This window comes from Drosophila santomea, chromosome 3R (genome assembly GCF_016746245.2).
Source record: "Drosophila santomea strain STO CAGO 1482 chromosome 3R, Prin_Dsan_1.1, whole genome shotgun sequence".
Lineage (NCBI taxonomy): Eukaryota > Metazoa > Arthropoda > Insecta > Diptera > Drosophilidae > Drosophila > Drosophila santomea.
In genome coordinates, this window is record NC_053019.2 from 13592440 (window position 1) to 13614499 (window position 22060).

The 22060-nt window shown below is 42.9% G+C and overlaps 1 protein-coding gene across 2 annotated transcripts; it reads left to right on the plus strand.

Annotated features, from left to right (window-relative positions):
• Nucleotides 1-7679: 7679 nt before the first annotated feature.
• Nucleotides 7680-21430, plus strand: LOC120452906 (hemicentin-1). 2 transcript variants are annotated; one of them, XM_039637368.1, is made up of 17 exons: nucleotides 7680-8120; nucleotides 9402-9602; nucleotides 13061-13563; nucleotides 13984-14303; nucleotides 14668-14871; nucleotides 14938-15089; nucleotides 15358-15502; nucleotides 15581-15711; nucleotides 16061-16220; nucleotides 17091-17260; nucleotides 17334-17457; nucleotides 17533-17693; nucleotides 18209-18350; nucleotides 18427-18550; nucleotides 18622-18989; nucleotides 19181-19392; nucleotides 19729-21430. In XM_039637368.1, exons 3-17 carry the CDS (start codon nucleotides 13202-13204, stop codon nucleotides 19966-19968), a joined length of 3015 nt encoding a protein of 1004 aa, XP_039493302.1. In that variant the 5' UTR covers nucleotides 7680-8120; nucleotides 9402-9602; nucleotides 13061-13201; the 3' UTR covers nucleotides 19969-21430. The 2 variants fall into 2 exon arrangements, with proteins under 2 accessions (XP_039493302.1, XP_039493303.1); XM_039637369.1 differs by having other exon boundaries at nucleotides 7680-7919.
• Nucleotides 21431-22060: the final 630 nt, after the last annotated feature.

A 22060-nucleotide genomic window follows, 5' to 3' on the forward strand; every position in this document is an offset into this window, starting at 1 on the left:
ACCGTTGCCACTGTTTCCAAGAGGAAGCCAGGACTCAGGCCGTGCTCACCTTGCGATTTGTTTTTAAAAGCCGCTCAGCTGTGGCTCAAACAACTTTCTGCTGCCTTTGTTAAAACAATAAAATTATTATTATTGCTCCACATGTTGGAATTCGAGGACTTAAAATGTTGTTTCGCTCCTGTCCTTTTGCCCCTTCCCATCCAGCCATCCAGCCATCCATCCACCCACTCGGAAACCCTCTGAAATTGGGTCTATCTCTGACTGGCTTCCTTGTGCCTTATAATCATCGTTCATCATTCCTGTTGGTCGCGCGCCTTGGGAATTTGTCATGCAATTTATTCCTTTTCTTGCGCCACTTTGGCAACAATTTTATGTCATTTGTTGATTGTGTAAATTTCGCGTTTAGCCGGTGAGCCATTCCATTCGAATCCCTTCGTCCACGTTCTCCTCCTCCTCCTCCTCCTCCTCATCCTCGGGTCTTGGATTCGAAAGGTGCTAAAGGATTTTATGTTCGGCCTAACCGTGGCTTATTCGCGTTTTTAGTAGACCGGCCAGCTACTTATGGTCGCGATGTCCTCTCCCGACTCCTGGCTACATAAAAAATGATTTACTATATGGCGGTTCTCCCTTTATGACAAGTCGTAAATTGCATTTTATGTCGCATGGTGGCGGGCTTTTTGTCTTTTCCTCATCCACATCCACATCCCCATCCCCATATCCATTTGAATCCTCTAGAACCTCAGCGAACCAAGAGCTCCTCCCTTTTTGGCGCTCGCACTTTTATTCGTTTGTATATTTGTTAATTAAGATTGAGAACGATGTGCGGCAACTGCACACAGAAATGGCCAATTATGCAGCGTGTTTGCATCTGCATTTGCATTTGCATTTGCAATTTGCAACAGCAACAGCAACAGCAACGATGCCAACTGCAACTAGCCAAGTCGGTCTAATCCGCGACCTTTCTTAGCCTCGAGTTGGGCGAAGCTGGCAGCTAGCTTATTTTAATTAGACTCTGTCCCAGGATCTGGGCACAAAAGTGGGAAGTGGAAAGGAGGCTGTGGCTGATGCTGATGCTGTGGGTGTGGCAGGGGCGAACACCAAAAATATTCTAATGGGGGTTTCCATTCGAATATCTGGCTCATTTTATAGATATTGCGGTCCACCTCTGGTGCTTGGCATTTCACAGCTGGGCGAGTAAAAACCAGAAGACCAAAACTCAATTAGGACCTTTTTGAGGCTGACATTTTTATCAAGGCTTAAGAAATTCGGTAGCTCTGAACTGTTACACAGCTCATAAAATATTTAATATTTGATAAAGTTGTATGGCAAAACTTCAAATAAGCCAAGGGGACACGTTATGTTTTCATATAAAATATAAGAGTAAATGTAATGTAGGTGACAGATTTGGTAGACTTTTTGCAACTTTACTTAAGGCAGCAACAATTTATATGTACAATGTTGCATCTATGAATTGAATGAAAATGTATTTTTTTTAATTGTGGCATTTTGAAAATTGTCAATTTAAACCCCCTTAGATTTGCCACTGGCTAAGTGCAAATGTGCTACCTTCCGCTGCGGAAATAGCATCTCCTTGAGGAGTCCTCCAGCACCACCTGCCACGCCCCCCCACTCACGCCCACTTGCAGCGTGTACTTAGATGCAGGTATTTGCCTTCGCATCTGTAAATACACACACGAGTATCTGTATCTGTTTCTGTGTATGTTACTGCTTCTTCTGCTGTTTCTGTTTTTTTAGCAGCATCTGAATCTGGGCATCTGTAACTGGGCTTCTTCGAGGATGCGGTGGCGCTTGTGGTTTGCGGTTCGCCGTCGCCTGCTTATGGAAAATGGAAAATGCCAGCGAAAGAAGCCTTTCCGCCAAGAGATTACGAAACGTGTCACAAGTGCAGTCTGCACCTGTTTGAAGTTATGTTTAGAATGGCAGCGGACCCTGTGCGCCGCCTAATGAGTGGAATTAGAATTCAACATATGGCAAAAAAGTCACGTTTTCTGAAATTAATGATTTGGGGCGACTGCGTCATCCTCATTGTCTCTGACAGACACTTGACGTCGGCATTCGTTGGATGCCCACTCCCAATTGGCCTCAAACGCTGAAAAAGAACCTATAAACTTGTATGAAATAAAGATGGAATTTTAAAAGATTTAACTGTGTAAGCGATAATTTATATGTATTACTTGCAGGCATTTAGTGAATAATAACATAACTTATACCACGTTTATTGAAATTGAACTCAAATTAACAAAGCCAATATAACACTGGAGCTAAAGAAGCTAGGTAAGCTTTTTATTTAGTGTACTCAAAGTGTACTCATAGTACCTTAATAATGAGATGCATTACGTTCCTTTTGAGGGACATTGATTAATTCTTGCATCTGTGCGAGGCAGTTATTTTTTCACCTTTGCGGCCTATTCAGATTAGTAACTTAATTTATGACTCAAAAAACGTTAGTGGCACAAAGCACTCTCTATTGTGGCAAAATTTATTGAATGAACGTGCTCACCATTAAGGAGTGCTGAAGTCAATAACCAAATTAGATCATATTAGGCCCAAATTTAGCTATGAAGTAGATCAAACATAACCGGAAACTAGACGAATGTCAAAACTTGTCCCATACATATCAATAAGATCCATAAATTTATAATCTGCCTACACTGCTTCGTTTCATAGCCCTTTAATGATGAAGTGCGATCATAAATTTTAATCCCTTGAAAAAGCCTCAAACCTGATTGAATGTAAGCTCAATTAAGATATTCGATTCGATTTGGGTGTTAACTTTTGGCGTTGTTTGGACTCAATTCAAAAGTCAAACCAGATGTAATTTGATGCCATATAACAGTTTGCTTTCCTGGCTCCAATTCTTACAATATGAAGCTGAGATTATGGAAAATACATAATTTAATTAAGTAAAGTTCTAGCCTAAATAACTCACTTTGCCTTTTTCTCCTACTAAATTCAGAGGTGAAGGCCTCACTCTTAACTCACTAATCTACATGTGTGCAATCAGGCAAATAAATCCACTTTCGTGTCACCTGCCGAAATCAATTTCTAATAAATAGTGTGTTTCTCAGATTAAAACTATTCCAAATCGATCTGGCAGATACACATGGTCGTGAGTGGTTTGGAAACACGCACACAGCCGCACCGAATAAAGAAATATGAGTATGCAAATAGGCTTAAAGCGCACAATCGCAATCAAAAACGACAAGAACAATAACTAACGTAGCGGTAAAGTGTTTAGACACGCAATGTCAATAAAGTATCTTATCTGCCGAGCATACGTTGAGCGGGCGATGGATACGGATACGATACTCGCATACTCGGATACTCGCATACTCGGATACAAGCGCTCTTTCCCATTCTGAATCTCATATAAGGCACGACATCGGCGGTATTCTTTTTTTCCCACTTTTTTCGAGGGCGGCAGCTGGTGGGGGAAACTCATTCAATAATGCGTGCCTACGAATTCTGATTATATATCGCACGGGTCGAGCGCAGAACAAAAACCAAAACAATGTCAAAGGGTTCGGTTTCTGTGGCTGGCAGTCGGCTTTACCTCCGAGCTTGCGTGATGCACCGGGAGAAACAACCACATATACAATTGAGAATTTATAGAAAATAAGTTATATAATATATAGAAAGGAATTGAAAATGCAGGGTTTTAAGAAAGTTATGAAATAGAGATAAAAATATATAAATTGTCTTAAACATGGCTTTATGTAGCTTCTTAACCTAACGACATAGAGGAATTTCATAGAATGCGATACTGTAGTTAATTGCGGTGTACCGCGTATTTATGTGAATGGAGAAGCGTTTGTGGCAGTGATCTTTGCATGTTTGAAAAACATTTTAGCATGCAGGGCGTGGCAAGTGCGTAGCAGACATACCTACTAACAAACCAGGCTAGAACCCAGAGCAGATATACACATGCATGGATGAGAGACGGATTCTCCGGCAAACGGACATATAGACAGAGAGACAGACAGACAGCGGGTCGAAAATTGCAAATTGAAATGTTACAGTTAAGCACGTATTTGGCCATGGAGCCATGGAGCCATGGAGCCCTGGGCTCCGTGTGCGTTTGTTTTGAGCGTTAAATCGATGCGATGTATAGATTTCGGCGGAATACTCTCCTGGCGAAAGCGGAATCTATTCCCCATAAACGCTAATGAGCCGCAACACGGCATCATCGCGGATGTGGATGTGGATGTGGCCGAGAGAGATGCAGATACCCTCAAAGAGCTCAGAGATCTAGCTACAAGGTCAGCTCCAATTGGAGAACTCATTCGGTATGCAGTTCCATCGATTCAATAACTCATTCAAACGTGTGATTTCCATGCTAATTGATTGCATGTTTATGGATTGGTTGTCCTCCCACCGAATTAGACTTGAATTGGGCTTACATGCCCGTGCTCCGCTCCTTTGATATGCTAATTTTAATGGCCAAATAATCGCATGTATCTAACTTGTAAGAGCCTAATAAATTGATTAAATTCTTTGGCTTTTATTAGGAAGTTGTCATTAAGTCATCGGTGCGATGCTGCCATTAATTGCTGCCTTCGACAAGCAATTCGTTAGCCAGATACAACGCGCAAACACGCCGAAAAACGACGCATGAGTTGGAAAACAAAGCCAACATTTGGCATGCTCGTATGTAAATTAGCCAGAAACACAAAGTCGCAGACACTCCTCCAGCGATTGGTATAATAAATGTTTGAGCCGAGAGTAAAACACATGTAAGGCATGTGGAAATGGGATTTTAAACGCTTAAGCCGAAGTAGCTGAGCTGCTTTTGCCCCCGGTCTCCCGGTCTACCGGTCTACCGGTCTCCAGTTCTCCATCTGCCCAGTTTTGCATAGATATCCCCGAAGTGCGGGTATCTTAGATGCTGATGAGACCCATGACGAATGCCCGGCAAATGCAAATGTAAATGCGAATGGAAACGCTCACAGCTCACAGCTCACAATACACAATGGACTTGAGTTTCCAAGGAATCGCCCCCGAGTATCGCTTGCAGTTGTTCCTGCCCCATCTATTCAGTTCTATTTCATCCCATAGAGCACGCGATCCATTAGCCACACAGATGTATCTCTTGCTGCGGTTTGTTTACGTGGCGCAGATACATCTCGCTATTTTTACATTGCATCCCGCATAACTCCGTTCAATTTCTAAACATTCCGTATATTTCTTCTTAATTTGCTCCTTGCTCTTCTTTTTATTGAACAGCAACGGCGGGGCAGTCAGGGAATATTTATTGATGATATGACCACACCTATTTTATGGGCCTGCTCCCAGTTTTCTCAGTCGCTGCCAAAAATAGCCACAAATCCCTGGTGCTAAGTCCAAAATAAAAGCCAAGTCGGTGGGAAGTGGAAAATGTGACTGCGGCTACGGCAGCAGATTGCTACTTGTGCACTCGAGAAAAAACCTTAAAATTATGAACAAATTTAACTAGGATTAAAAAGGAAAGGTGTAAGACTAAACAAAATAAGACACAAAGAGTTTAAGTTCCTTACAATTTTAAAAATTGTGTTCCCACGATCAATGCTTATGAAGTGCAATTTTATTTGAAATCATCCAAACACATTGACAGGAAACATTGGTTTCAATTTATGGGTAAGCATGACTAACAATAAATTATAGTTTAGCGTTCCACTGCTGTATTTCCTAATTAACTATTTCTAAATCCTATTTTCGGACTCCTTTTTCCCCCCAGTGTATTGGAAGAGGACTTCTGGGAGTGGGCGGTGGTGGGAGTTGGGTGTGCTGGCAACTGGGGCTGAGTGCACTGCCATCTCACTTGAGAATTCTCACACCTCGTGGCTGTCAGTCCAGGTTTTTCGGGATATTTGGGAGTCGGTTTATCTTGGGGGATGCGGCGCGGCGCATTCACGTGCCAGGCTTTTGATCTGTTTAGCATTCCGTGGCACATCGGAAAGTCGTAACTATTGACAAGATCTGGAGCACCACCGAACTGCCAGGTCAATGGAGAGAAATGGCTGGGAGTCGAATGCATTTCATGCGGCACTCGTGTATTTGTTTGCATTAATTTGTATATGTTACTTTAACGATTTAATGCCCAGCACGGCACCGACCCGACGCAGATTCCATAGAATCGGGCAGGCCAGGCACCGGCACAGGCACCAAATGGGCACCCAATGGGCACCCAATGGAGTTCGATCCCCCATTCTCCTTTCTCCATTCCCCAATCCCAGGTGACTGCACTCGGCGGGGATTTCGCTCTGGCTTTTTGGTTTGGTTTTGGCCGGGCGCAAATTGCTCGGGCGCTTCTTTACTACTTCCTTTCCATATCAAATTGTGTGGATATTGCGCATCAATCACTTGATAAAGAACAACAATGCAGCACTCGCATGATGAATAACATCTGCTCTGGTCGAGTCTGAAATCTGAATTAAGGCGCAATGTTGTGCCGCAAATATATTGTATGTCCGCCCATATGTACATATATACTCGTATACCTCCAAACTTGTGTGTGTTCGGGGAGTTTATGGAAATCCACTTGAAAAGCCGCACAGACTTATGGACTTGTTTCGTCAAAGAATAAACACATTGATTGATAAGTGAATAATTCCGGCGAGCAAATATTGTTCGATTTAATTAATTTCCAATTGGCTGTCTTGGGGCTTATTATTCATCGCGAAGGCTCATTTCCGACAGGCCTTGTTTTCCTCTGCTGGAAAAATATTTAACTTGGCTTTAATTTGCTGTGTACTAAGGTGTGATTTTTGTTAATAGGTAGCGGATGCTCGCAGGAAATACAAATTTAAACAAAAATAATCCATTTACTGCTGTTTCCATTAAAACAAAAGCCAAATGGGGATTATAATTTCTTAACTTTTTCGACGAAAAGCTTTTAAAAGATGCTCTTTTAAATAAAGTATTTAGGTTAAAAACACTATTAAGAAAGATCTAAGAATGATTACAATTACAAATTTGTTAAGTTTTCTTTGCAAGTGTATTTCAAATGAATACTACATAGATAATGGGTATCAGTACATTTTATAGGGTACAAGATGCAAGTATTTCAACAAAATTTAAAATAACAAATTAAAAAAGATTCCGTCAACTCCTTGGCAATAACATTCAATACAAGTAACCCTTATACATCGGCCTAGCTCAACTTTAACTGGCTTCTAAGAGCGATGAAATCCCCAACAATATCCGCGAATATTTGCCAAAACGATTATTCATCTGTTAAGCAGGGAGTATCCGCTGCCGATATGGAACATGGTGTAATCGTGTCTAGCTCTAATTACTTTTACAGCGACAACTTTTATCGCCCATCGCAGCGAATATCTCCGGATTGAGGGGCAATCTTTACGCATAAATAAGCAGAAAGTGGGTGGTGGGCGGTGGGCGGTGGGTTGCTTTGTTGGCGGCCTGTAAGGAGAGGAAATTTGTCAATACAAGTTTTAGTAGTGGACTTTCAGCTTAAAGACCCAAGGCTAAAAGCATACGATGTAGAGCGCTGTTAAGATCCGAATATCGTATGCCAAGTTTCGTGTGGCTCGCTCTTTCGGGCATTGCTCTTCGGCTGGCTGTTCGAATTTCGAGTTTCGAACTCAAATCAAAGCAGACGTCGCGAGGAAAACGCATCGACGAGTGGAACGCCGACGATGGGTATCCAGTAGATACGCGAAGCTATAACGGTACACATGTTGCTGTCGGAAAACGCGAGCGGTCCAAGTGGAAATGTAGCCCAATCCGTTCGCACCAGGGTTTCCATTTAAAGCGCTCCCTCGCACAAATACACACACACACACCGTGGCACGGACACACTCGTACACTCACACACTCGCAACGTAACGCACACCAACGCGCATTCGCACCCACACACAAGTGAAGTCGGCTCCACAAACGCACAAGTGCGGTGTATCTGTGTGAGTAGCCGGAGAAGAGGTGTTTGGCATTGTGCTCAGGATACAGGATTTGGTGGCCAAGTGCTTAATAAACCATCATAAACCCCGAAACCGTCGAAAGTGATAAATGCGAATATACCCCTAATGAATGAATACAACCAATCGCAAAGTGTGTGGCCTCAAGGAGCCAAGCCAAGTATAATCCCAACCATTGGCCAAGTGGTAATGCATCGTCGGATTAAATCTTACCGGTTTACAACCGCACTCGAATCTCTAATGGGCCTTGTATTTGCCAAAATCTCTTCAATAAACACGCAACCTTCATTGCTGACTTAAACATGTGCTAAAAGCTATTGAAAAATTAAACTTATAAATGAACTTACCTCAATGACCTTTTAAAGTTTATTATAATATGTTATGTGCTGACTAATAAATTCTATAAAATTTAAGAAAAATATTCATTTATACCATGTTTTAAACTTGTAATTCCGTTTAATATTCCATTACTATAATGGAATTTATTTAATTAATGTAAAGCAAATTCCATACAGTTCGAAGTCTTTATATAACTGCACCCCCTCAAACCCCTAAGAACTGCTGCAAAAGTATTTAAATTATTTTGTTAAAAACCTCGACAATAACGGGCGGCTGAATGGTCTGTCTGAAACCTCAAGGATTAGCCATGGAAAAAGAAATATTTATAAAAGCGGAAAAATCTTATGAAAATCCCGGCAGACTAAAATAGCAACAAACGTTGCCGCGGCTGACTTTGAAAATCGCTCCACTCCGGCTCCAAGCTCTCTTCTTCCAGTTCCCAGCTCCAGTTGCCACCACTTCAGCGGATCCACTCCACTCGAAGGAAGGGCTGGCTGCTCGGTTTGCGGTGCCGTGCCTCGAGTTCGTCGATAATTGGAATTTACGACTGTGGCATACAAAAAAAAAAGCAGAGAAAAGGAATACGGACTACAAGGCTGCAAGGATATGGCCTCGGCACGGGCGTCGTTGTTTGGTGACTCGTTGCCATTCCCCCTGTTCCCTGAACCACTACCACTTCCACTTCCACTCCCATCCCGACCCCTTCCCCAATCATTCGAAATGCCCCTTTAACCCGGCCCTTCGATAGTCGGGCGCCGTGTAAATATTTTTTTGTCGTCGCTCCCTGTGCGGTTCAGTTCAATTGGCCCTGTCAGTGGCAGGCGCGCTGATTTGTTATGGTAATAGTTGTCAAAACGAGAGCAGATTCGAGAGATCCTCCACGGCACTTGATTACACTTGGCCACAATGACAAACGTGCGGATAGTGCATATATCTACATATATATATAGATATGTAGTAGATATAGTATATGAAGTGTGAGCTTAACGAAATCAAAACTAAATTGCCAAAGGAGGTGCGAAACGTAAATCTTGGCCAATTAGGAGTGCAATTGGTTTTTGTGCGAGTTTCAAGTTCGTTAAGAGGTTCGCGTTTCTTAACCATCTATCTCTTTCGGTTTCATCGCAGATTTATCCGTTCAGACGGCGTGTCTGTGGCTCATTAGAGAAAAACTAGCTGTCCAGCAAAATAAAACAAAATAACCAATCCAAACCAAAGGCAAAACCGAAATCGAAATCAACAAAGCGAAGCAAACTGTAGCAGGGCAATATAAAAACAACATGGAATATTGAATGAAATCGGCCGGCATATATGCACATACATTAGCAGGTGAGTTATCTGGCTGCTTATTTCCCTCAAAATTTATGCTCATGCATATCTGCATAATCGCAAATTAAGCTACATAATTAATAAGCCAGGAGCCACAGCCTCATCGCTGTCACTCGGCGTTGATGTAGCACTTTAGGGAGGCTAACTGCCGTTGCCTTGCCTTTGCTTCTGGCCATCTTCCTACTCGCATATCGGGTTATACTATATAGGCGGCTTAAGGCTATAGCACATGTGTACGTGCCACTGCTTTCCGAAAAGTATCGATGTCTGTAATCTTAATTAGCAACACCACAGCAACCGGCAACAGAGACAACATCGGCAACCCAGCAAACGGGGCCCACAAACATCTTTTAGCATTTCAAGCATGGCGTATCCGTACTCCGCTGCCTTTTCCTCAGCTTTCCTGTGCACTGCAAGAAATGTTACGGTTTATTTTGATCAATTTATGCTACTTTAATATAAGCAATGGCCAGGGTGTCTAGAACAATAGCCGAAATCCACTGGCACCATTGTGTTCTTGACCATAAAGTGAAACCAGTTCTAGCGCATAACAGTCAAAAGTAGAGAAATCATCTTTGGAGATTAGAATTGTTTATAACTCTGTTAAAATAGGATTCAAAAGAATCCGTTTTAGCATACTGAAATAATATTAGTTAAATTAAATTAGTCAGCCAAAATAAGCTTTCAGTTTATTGATCTTTAATGCTGGCAAAACTTTGAATTTGCATTGATAAATTATTCATATAGATACTCTTACTTAAATATGTTTTACCTATTTTATTTCAATTGCATTTTGGTCAGCCTAGGGCAATATTTTTTCGAGTGTGGGGCTTTTTTCTGGCTATTTCTCACAAAAATCACATTACATCGAATGCCGAAACCGGTTTCGGTTGATTTCTTGTCATATTTCGTGTAGAAGCTAAAGGTGTTTTGTACAAATGGTCAGCAAACTAAACAAACCACAGTCGCCGGCCAGCTCACGACCGGCTGCCCATCAAAGAGTTATTTATACTTATTAATGCCGACGATGAGTCCGATGGGTCCAGAGCCCCACTTACCTCCAATTCCCCGCAGATAGTCGTACGACATCCCTAGTTATAGTTCGTTGGAGTATGCAAATATCTTTGATCTGCTTTCAGGCTGAAAAATTCGCACCTCCATGTGCGAACAAAGCGCCCATGGGGCCACCGACTTGAGTGCATAGGAAATCAAGTTTACGACTTCAGCGGAGTCTCCGCTGGGAGAAAGGGTAATATATTTGGCGGGGGCTGACGGTTTAATTGCTTCCATTAGAAATCGCTTAGCGACTTTAAGTGGCAGCCAGCGGACAGGAAATTGAAATTACAGGTGTACATCTAAATTCCTGTTTATGATTGGATGAGTTGTAAGATGAGTTGTTGGCCCTTTCGAATTTGAATGCGACACCTTCGGTCAAACAATCGGAAAAGCACTTTGTTTGCCTTACAGACGCTTTTTGTAAGCTGAAAATATTATTTCATTATTTGTAAAGTAAAAACGAGATAAATAATTAATAAATCAACGCATCCATTGTTTATTCTATGTGGCAATAAAAACAGATAAAAGCTAATGAATTTTAAATATCGAAGAATTCAAGTTCGTCAAGTTAACCGGTTCTCTTTGGAGGGGTCAGTTTGTCAGCATTCAAAAGATTTTGTTGGAATTGACCAAAAGTGGCTAACAAAGGCAGAACTAAAAGGGCCAAAAAGGGCCCAAGATACCCTTGGAAATCCATCAAAATAAAGGTAGTTGGGTGATTTAAAAGATACATGTAATTAATAGGCACTTGATTGATATGATTGTATTTTGATTTAAATTTTGAATATTTTATTGCCTGCTATAGTTCTTAATATATCGATGAATTTGGTGAAATAGTCATTATACCTCAGTTCAGGGTATCTTTGTAACCTATCCCTATCATAACCGTCTTGAATCTCAAGTCTCTGGGCCAAGTGTTTGTCTATCACATTCATAGGCAAATTGCGGACGGCATATTTATGCGTAGCTCTTCTTTTCGACCAGGGGGAAAACGGAATATCGTAATAATTAATTAAGTTATAACATTAAATGCCCATAAAGGGGCATTAGGCCCATAACTTTGAGTGGACATATGAGCATGAGCTATGCCACTTGTCTGGAATCTCGGGTATTTGTTGGAGAAATACCCATAACTCTTTACCCTTTGTTATCGTTGAGGGCGATCTCAGCCGTAGATGGGGCATCTTGGCCATATGCCTGACATTCCAGCCATCAGCATCATCATCTTTTACGACTCCAACTGACTGGCCAATCAGGGACAGACTTTCTTTGCTACTATCCGCACAGCTCACTTCAATTTTCTCGCCCTGTCAGTTTTGATTTTTGGTTTTGGGTTTTTGGCAATGTCCGCCATGTGCCAAAACAAATGACTTCACATTTTTAAAGATATTACGTTGACATACAGCGCCGCAAATTGAGTGAGTTGTCCGCAAGTGCGTCATGAATTCCAACGTGGCCATGAGCTAAGAGCCCCATTCTTCGGATGAGGTATGAATAAGTATTTCTAGGAGCAGACATTTGCCGTGATTACCTCCATAAAGCTGTTAGTTACACTTAACTGACTTTCTAAAGAGACTCCATACCATTGCGAAAATGAGTGGGACGTGTTGATCCCAGAACGCATTGTTCTCTTAAACACATTTGATTTATTAGCGAGATGAATGGAATTGACATCGGTTATTAATTGAGCTACGGCAGACAAAAGGCTTGTTAAACAAAAAATTATTTAAATTTATGCCCTTGAAGCTGACCAAATAAAGTTTACCAATGGTTTTGATCGTTCTAATAGTCTTTTGCATATGGGAACCTTTTTGAATGCATCGTAAAACATTTTCATTGCAAATTGAGTGCTCGAATTGGGGCTTATTATTAATGCTACGATTCCTATCTTAATTGCTTTTCCTCACAATATTCGAAATATTTCAGCTTCATTGATGGTAAATAGAGTTGAAGGTAAAAGACCTTACGCTATCTGGTCCACAAATATAATGCGTTGCAATTATTCACAAAGGCCACATGATAGCACGTTTAAATTTTAAAGATCCCGAAAACTGATTCATGAGAAATTTATGTTCTATTCATTCAGAGTATGAATATTCTTTCAGTATTGTCATCGCATAATGCCTTTAATTTTATTTGTATTGTATTTTTATTACATTCATTAATGACAAATAGGAATATTATTTAATAAATAATTTTCAAATTATAATAAAAGTTTCCTGTGAAGGGAATTGGGGCGTATATCTAAGTTATAATAATTGCTCAAACAAATATAATTTATATATTGAATTTCTTAAACCTAATTCTTATTCGTATAAGCTGATGCTGTTAGAAAATAAATAAGCATGTGATTTTCATATATCAGTGTAGTAACTTATGACTTGAACTATTGCATTGTGCAGCTAAAGGACAACGAATTCCCTAGTTCGCCCACAAACTCCGCATCATGGATGAAAGTGCGATAATCTATCAAATGCTATGATAAAGGTCAAGGGAGGAGTCTTAGCAAGCGATTAGTTTGAGTAAACGAGAAAGCGAAAATCATGCATCACGAGGAGACATACCAAGTAGTTTGCCGACTGATTGAAAGGGAGGACCTGGAGGATCGAAAGCCGTGCTGCCGGAAAAAGCCAACTGCGCCCCATCCATTCCCCAGTCCGAATGCCTGGAGGCAGTTGCTCCTCCTTCCCCTGCTCATGCTGTCTGGGATCAGCCAGGTGTGCAGCACATACGTAGAGCAGGATGAGCTCATGCAGAATCTGGACCGACCGGTTCCACTCACCACTGTGCAGGGTGTCCTTGGACGACAGGCGATGCTGCCCTGCGATATTTCGCCGCAGGAGCGGGACGACGCCGTCTATATGGTCCTGTGGTTCCGCGAGGGCGATGGCGAACCCATCTACAAGTAAGTTCGAGATTACAGAAAGATTTTAATATTAAAGCATGAGTTCACCAAATTTAATCAATTAATTGAAACGGAAAAAACGGTTATTTGAACAGCTAATTCAAATACATGATAAATCAAAGCAGTTCATTTTACTACAACCATAAAAAGCAAAAAGAGCCAACCCTAGGGCATAATTAGATATTGCGTAAACAATGTGTTTTTTTGATTTATCCCTGCAATGCACTTTTTAAAGCAGAAGTAGAATAGGGCTTTCTACCATAAATGCACATTAAATATGTGCCATAAAACCATTTTCATTCAAATTTCGCAATTCCAAAACACCACCGATTATTTGATTAATAAGTAACTTTTGTTTTTCGATGAATTAAATAAGGTTTTGATTTAATATAATTTTTGTTGAAACCTCTCCATTTAAAGTTTCGACGTGCGGGGCCGGCAGTTTGGACAGGCGCGTTTGTGGTCATCGCCCACGGCCTTCGGCACCCGCGCCCACTTCAGCAGCACAACACATCCCGCCCAGCTGAAGATCGACAACATCCGGATCGAGGACGAAGGCGTCTATCGGTGTCGCGTCGACTTCCGCAACTCGCCCACCCGGAATCTCAAGATCAACCTCACCGTCATCGTCCCGCCGGACAGACCCGTAATCTATGGCCAAAACAGGCACGAGAAGGCCGGAAATGTGGAGTCCTTCAGCGAGGGCAACGACATTGTCCTGTCCTGCGAAGTTTCGGGAGGTAAGCGATTTTGCTTGCAATTGGAAAGCAAGCGGTCTATGCAGTGACAGTAAAATATGGCAAACAATGTCTGTTAGGTTGTCAACTGTCTCTTAAGTTGGTTTCAAATCAAGTTAGATAAAAGGGACAACAAAAGAGGTTGTTTTAGCAAATAATACTGAACGACAACTTCAGCATGTTTTGGTTAATCTCATAAAAGAGACAACACATAAATGGGCTGTACATTTAATGATGGCAGAAATTACTTAGCGTGCTTAAGGACAGTTTGTTCTTGCCTTAGATTTCTTTATCATATTTTCCAACCTTTTAAAGGTAAATAATTCATTTACTGCATCCATTATTTATTGAACCCAACAAATTTCAGGTCGGCCGCGACCCAATGTCACCTGGTACTTGGACAACACGGCCATCGACGAGTCCTTCGAGCAGCGTCCTGATGGCAAAACCATTAACCACCTGTCGTACCCAAATGTGGGCAGGCAGCACCTCAATTCCCGGCTAATGTGCGTGGCCAGCAACACGAACTTGACGCCACCCAACAACCGGGTGGTCATCCTGGACGTGAATCGTGAGTGAATGCCTCAAGGATATGCTAATTAAGTGCTAATGATAATGGCTCTCTCCTGTACTGCAGTGAAACCCATTGCGGTTCACATACTCACCAAGGATCGATTCGTGTCCGCGGATCGCACCTACGACGTGGAGTGCAAGAGTTCCGGATCGAAGCCTCCGGCACTCATCACGTGGTGGAAAGGCAGCAAGCAGCTGAAGAAGCTCACCAAGAATGTAAGCCCAGACTCGTAAATGGCCAGACTCGTGAATGCGCCCAGTGGCAAACTCATTAATTAAACACAAATTAATATTGTTTGTTGTGTGCGTCGCTTATAATTGCCACAAATTTCCTTTTCATTTTCGCCGGGTTTCGCCGTGGCCTTGGCTCGATTTTCTTTACTTTTCTCACTTTTCGTTCCGTTGCGTTCCTTTCGGTTACTTTCGGTCTGCTTCCGTTTCATTATTCATTTCCTAATGGACTCTGTTTGCGTTTCTTTTTTAGTTTAATGAACCCGATAATCAATCTCTAAGTATACTGACGTTTACGCCCGGACGCGAGGACGATGGCAAATATTTAACATGTCGGGCAGAAAATCAATTCATCGACGGCAGCGCCATCGAGGACAAATGGCGACTCATTGTCCATTGTAAGCAAAAGATGCGGAAACCGTCGAGAGCGGCTGGGGTCTAATTGCAAAAAAATCGTTTCTCCCATGTGTCCACAGACCAGCCGACCACCACGCTCAAGATTGGCTCCTCGCTGAATCCCGACGACATCAAGGAGGGCGACGATGCGTACTTCGAGTGCATTGTGCTGGCGAACCCGAAGCCCTACAAGATGTCCTGGTTCCATAACGTAAGCATGTCCCTGAGTAATGGGTGTCAAAAACTTCAATCACTGCAAGAAAGTGCAGACAGAAAATTAGAAACAAAGCTTAGATTATAAATCAAAGTCCACATAAAAGAAGATTCCTTTTTAGAATGCCTTTCCAGGTACTGTATTTCACATTAATATTACTATAATTCAAAGTGTTAATTATTATATACCCAGTAAAATGGAGCGATATAAACAATAAATTAACACTTTACCAGAGTCATGATAAAAGAATGAAACTTAAATCGCTCATACGCCCTGTATGTTAGATGTTTTATTATTCTAGACTGAGTGTCTTACGTGCTTTTCGTCTCTTTTTCTTTCTGTGCAGGGCAAGGAGTTGCAGCACAACATATCCGCTGGCGTCATCCTGTCGGATCAGTCGCTGGTCCTCCAGAGCGTCTCACGTGCCTCGGCCGGCGACTACACCTGCCTGGCTGTCAACTCGGAGGGCAAGGGCCCCAGTAATCCGGTCACATTGCGCATACGCTGTAAGTAAATCGCAGCCAAATCCCAACCGTACCCCCACCGCCCCTTGGCCACCATCGAAGTTAGCCAAGTTTGGCTTTGAACTAACGTCTCTGTAATTTCCAATTTAATCCTTGAGTTTGAATGGCTCTTAATGTATTTAGAGTACGGGGCTCAGTGTTATATTCTGGCCGAGAGCCAAGAACAAAGGCAGAGTAGGTGTGTCGGCCCCCAGTGCCCTGCCCATAACCATTCTCCTCCTGAATCCCATACCCGCAGCTCTTACGTCTCACGTTAATGACCAAGATTATGGCGCAATGAATGCATAGCCTTGGCACTTGCCAGGCCTCCTCCTCGGAATTCTCTGAATCTGAATCTGGCTCTGGCTCTGGCCCTGGCACCGAGTGATATTCCAAATGACCAGAGGATGGGTGCGATTCTGCCCGAAATGCGCCAGCCAAATTCGAAAATCGGTATTAATTCAGGCCGTTTAAGGTCTATTACTTTGAGAATACAGTTTAGTTATTACGATGGCCCACATAGAGAATTTTATCTTTTTGGCTCATTAGTTGGCAAGGCTTCTTAATTTCTTACAGTATTCAATTGATTTTGTTCATGCATTTAAGAGCTATAAACAATTCTCAAGAAGATGGTGCCTATTACTGTCATAATCAGATCTGATTGAATATCGCATACCATACCGCTTTATTATAACGAACAATTTAAAGCGTTTACAAATAAATTTGGATAATATTTTCATATGTATATATGTTGTACGTTGACCCCAATTGCTTTAAGTGCATTGTTAAGCTGCATTGTCATTCCGTTCGATCCTTTTGATGGGTCGTTAAATATTTCAATAAGCGCTCTAATTTCCCACTTGACTCCGATAGATGCTCCGATTTGTGCCACGGACCACGAGGAGCTGTTGGGCGCTCTCAAGCACGAGACCCTGCCCCTGAAGTGTGAAGTGGACTCCTCGCCGCCGGCAGACTCCTTCCAGTGGACCTTCAACTCGTCCGGCGAGCAGACGGAGCTGCCAGCTCGCCTGCACTCCAGCGAGGTAGGATTGTCTGAAGGACAGCCACTGTGAATGTCTGAAAGTGCTAACTACCTGTGTATCTATATCCTTTAAGACCGGCATGTCGCGATTAAACTACACACCCAGCACGGACCTCGACTACGGCACGATTTCATGCTGGGCCAAGAACTCCATTGGCACGCAGAAGAGTCCCTGCGTGTTTCAAATTGTGGCAGCCGGTAAGGACCCAACAGCACCATCATCATCATCAGCATTATCCCAGTTAATCGGGGTGGACGTAACTCTATTCGCAGGTCGGCCGTTTCCCCTGCAGAACTGCTCGGTGACCAATCAGTCGGTGGACTCACTGCAAGTCGACTGCCTGGAGGGATTCGACGGAGGTCTTCCGCAGGGATTCATGCTGGAGCTGGTCGAACTGAACACGTTGCGTCTGGCCAGGAACATCACGGTTTCGGTAAGCTTCAGAATTGGGTTAATAAGCACGGGAATCTTAATTACCCAGCGAACCCATTAAACAACTTTATTGGCGACTTCCTCTAATCAATGGGGGTTTAAAGTAATTAATTGCCTCGCAATGTTCAGAACAGCACAGAGCCGGAGATAAGCGGATGGAAATATTGTATACTTTGAGGCTCTGCATTTACATTTTTAAGTTCCCAAAAAATACCATAATTTGTAACTATGTAAATAAATTATTAAGTTGGATTTTGGGGGATTAAAAGCTAATGTGGATTGGACTTGCAATAATTTGAATACTTTTATAGTGGTCAGCAGTTTCTTTTATCCACGCATCCTTCAGAGCTCTTTAAAATAATGTTAAGTTCGAATTCATATATTTTTTATACCGAATTTTGATGCTGTGTTTCGTTAAAACTGAAAATGGCAGTAAATAGGAAGGAAGTTCTGCGAATTGAAAAAGTAATTATAATTTTTGTTTTGTTGGTTTTTCTTCGGCCCAAAATTATTTAGCACACACCGGTGACCTTTGTGATAGACAACCTAGACCAGGCGGCCACCTATCGCATGGTGATATTCGCCGTAAATGCCAAAGGTCGTTCGGAGCCCACCATAATCGACGACATCAACTTCAAGGGCGTGGCCAAGTTCACAGGTGAGTTGCGGCCGGGGTCCAAGAACCCAAGTAATTGGGAATTTTGTGGTAATAATTTAATTGCGGCATTTCGCAGGTGCCTCGACCGGCCTCTCGATGCCCCTCTCCCCGTTTCTGGCGGGTCTGACCCTTTTCTGCGGCCTGCTGTTCGCCATCTTCTGCATCATGCTGGCGGCCATCTACCGGAGGTTCTCCAATCGGTACGGACACCGAAACCAAGCTAATGGCTAATGGCAGCGGCTTTGCTCTAATGGCCCCATTTAAATTGCAGGCGCAGCGACAGCAATCTGAAGGTGGCCAAGCACACGCAGCTCACGATTCCGGCGGACTGCCAGCTGGACCCGTTGCATCCGGGCGTTCAGACGGACGGAACCGGCAACCACCAGCCGCACCACAGCCTCCTGCCCCTCAACTGTGATGGTCGCAACGCGGTCGACTGCGGCGCTCTCGGGGATGTGGGCGTGGGCGGAGGAGGTGTGGGCATGGGCCTTGACGGCGGGATGAAGGGCAGCTCGCCCATTGGCCTGATGGCCTTGCCCGGCGACACACTCCGCTCAAATGCAAGGAACCGGCACAGTCCCATGGCCGATCAGGCCGATATAGACGACACCGATCCCGATGTTATACCAAATCAGTATGGTGAGTACCCATCACTGCTGGAACTTGCTATTAGTTGGATAGTACTTTAGTTATGAAAACAAATTTGAAGTTCTTGTCCCCCAAGCAATGAATATAGTTAATATCTAAATGAAATCTGTTAGAGTACCAGCACCTTCGCTCCAACTAATCCCTAGGTACTTATTCAGTTTCCTTAATTAACGCATTTGCAGAGAAACGTCCGCTGAAGAGCCTGGTGTCCCCGCCAGGATTCGCCAGCCCCTCGAATCGCCTGATGCAGCGCGATTACCTCCGGGAAACGGAGCTCACGAAGGGCAGCAATGACGTGGGCATGGGGGCGGCTGAGGGGCTGTCCAGCATCGGGCTGATGAGCAGCTCAGGGAACGAGGTGCTCCACTACACCTTCCGGCCCAGCAAGCAAATCGTGAGTATTCAAACCTGCAAATAAAGCTGGAAAAATGCTCATTAAGTTATTGAAATAATCGACTTCTTTCTTGGTTTGTATCAAGACTCGCAAACACTTTAGAAAACTTTTTAGTATCTATTGAATAAACTTTCGTCAAGAGAAACTCATAATTTAAAATGAGTTTACAGAGTCAGAGTCTAATTACATCAATAACTTTGAGTTCGATATTTTGCCAGCTTAGGCTTCAAGCTTTTGGTGCTGGTTATATCATACATTATATACATCTCATGGTGTTCCTTCCGGGGCTTTCCTCTCATGCACTCTTCTTCCTTCCGAAAATCGCACCCCATACAGAGCTATGCTACACTGAACAAAAAGGGCATCACCACCTGCAGTCCGCCGCTGGGTTCGCTGAACTACAGTGTGAGCACCTCGACGCCCACGTCCTCCTACCACCTGACGCCCCAGCCCATGGAGGTCAGTCTGCTGAGTCCGAACAATCCGTCGGTGACGTCGTCGCTGAGCGAGTACCGATTTCGCACCGGGCCAGAGATCGTCACCACCTCGAATCGCATACAGGAAAGTTGTATATAAAGCTCCCACACCCATACTTACTTCTGAGTGTACAAAAATCCAAATGATATAGAGTGGCAAATGTATTAATACATGAGTATCGTACCGCATCGTATCGAGTAATATCCTAGCAGCTAGACGTATTTATTCGCATGGTTTGAGGAAAGACTTCTCCTAGCTCGTAAGCATCTTGTGTACTTAATGCAATGCCAAAAGTGTAACTGCAATACACTCGTTTTGTAAATAATCGTTGTCATCTGTTGTTGTAATTAAGCCAAGCCAGATAAGGAATATACATATATTCTCGTGGAGAGAGATCAGTGAACGAAACTACTTCTAAAGAACATATCGTTTAACGTTTCACCCACACCATATCCAATATCCCAAATCCGCTATCCTATATCCTATATCCTAGAACCCAGATCCATATTCCGTATACCCTATAACCTATTCGATTCCGAAAAACAAACGCTGTCAACTTAACATATCGCCGACATCCTAACGCTCGCTATGCTAACCCGAGATCATCGTTGTGCGCAAAAAATGCAAGAAACATAAGCAAACTGAGCAGGCCGATTGCAACTAATTTACGCCATATTTAGTATACCAATAAACGAATATATATCCATTTAATCTGAACAGGACCTGCACTCTTCCAGAGTTCCCGGCAGAGTGCTGCGGGAGTCGCATTTGTGAGAATATCATGTCCATATCCTCTATGAAAGTATTACCTATTGATTTTCGTTTCGATTAACTCGAGTGTTTAAATGTAGCTACCACACACGTGTATTTAACTAGACCTAAGTAGTCCTAATTAGCGGTCTAAGCGATATGTACATACATGATTATATAGAAGGCCACAACTCTCCGGCACTCCGGTATTCCGGTATTCCGGAACATCGCAGCTCCGGTACGCCGGTACTATGGCACTCCTCCACTTCTCCACTCCGGTTCGCCGAGACTCTCCCTGTAATTTGAAATTATCTAACCGCTCCGAACCGGCAACTGTATATAACATAGTTTATAATTTATTGTAAGGACGAAATGTGCCGTTCGCTCCGATGTACGTTGTGTTGCCCCCATCTAGGATTAAATTAAGCATTTATAGAACAATTGCAATGCCGCAACATATGTACAAAATCTTCGGAGCGATCTGAAGGGTGTGTGTCCCTTCCAGAGCATCGCACTTTGGCACTCGAAACTCTCAGGCCTGAATTCTAAACTCAGGATGAGGTTACAGCGGCGTTTCTTCCCTGGAGCGGGCACCTTACAGCTTGAGGATAGTACATATATGTATCTGAATAAGAAGTGTATGTATCTTAGAGAATTGCTGACACTTAATCCCGAAATGTATGCGGCGGCAGGCGATACTCGTGCGCTACGAACAGCAAACGCAAAGATTAGTATAATTTGTCAAGCCTAGTTTTTGTAACTATTAGGAGAAATATTAAATACAATTAAATTATAACTAAATGGAATCGAAGCACTGCGCACTGTGTATTCTTTTGCTGGGCAACTCGCCGCTTTAATAAGCACTTGGGCAGCAGGAGGTATTGCGGACACGAACCTAACTCCTGCGGCACTAGTACTTAGGAAAGCGAACTTGGTAAGTACATCGAGCACTATACATCTAGTTTAAACATCCAATATTCACCCTTGATCTCGAGACATCTTCGGGTTCCGTGGCACCAAGTTCTGCAATGATAATAAATAAATCAATTAGTGCGACAGAACTTTCTCTGGATCGCTGTCACAATTGACAGCTTGAAGATGCCTCCATCCGCTCGGTAAGGTTATTGTGCTCTGAACTATGCACTTCATCGTTTAGTATTTGAGTTATTAATATCTGTACGAGATACTTAACCTTCTGTGGCAGCTGTCTCATCAAAATGTTTTCCTCCCCCGAAAAATATAAATATTTCTCTACAATTTCTGTTCAATTTCTGTTGAATTTCCCGACCCTCCTCCACTCAGTCCGTCCGTCCGTCCGCATGTAGATGTGTATCATTGCAAGTCGTGTACGGCTAGTAACCTCTTGCACATAATACATAAGTTTATTAAATTTAAATTGGCTTAATTGACCCTCATTCGTTTTCCGTTGCCCGATGCCCGA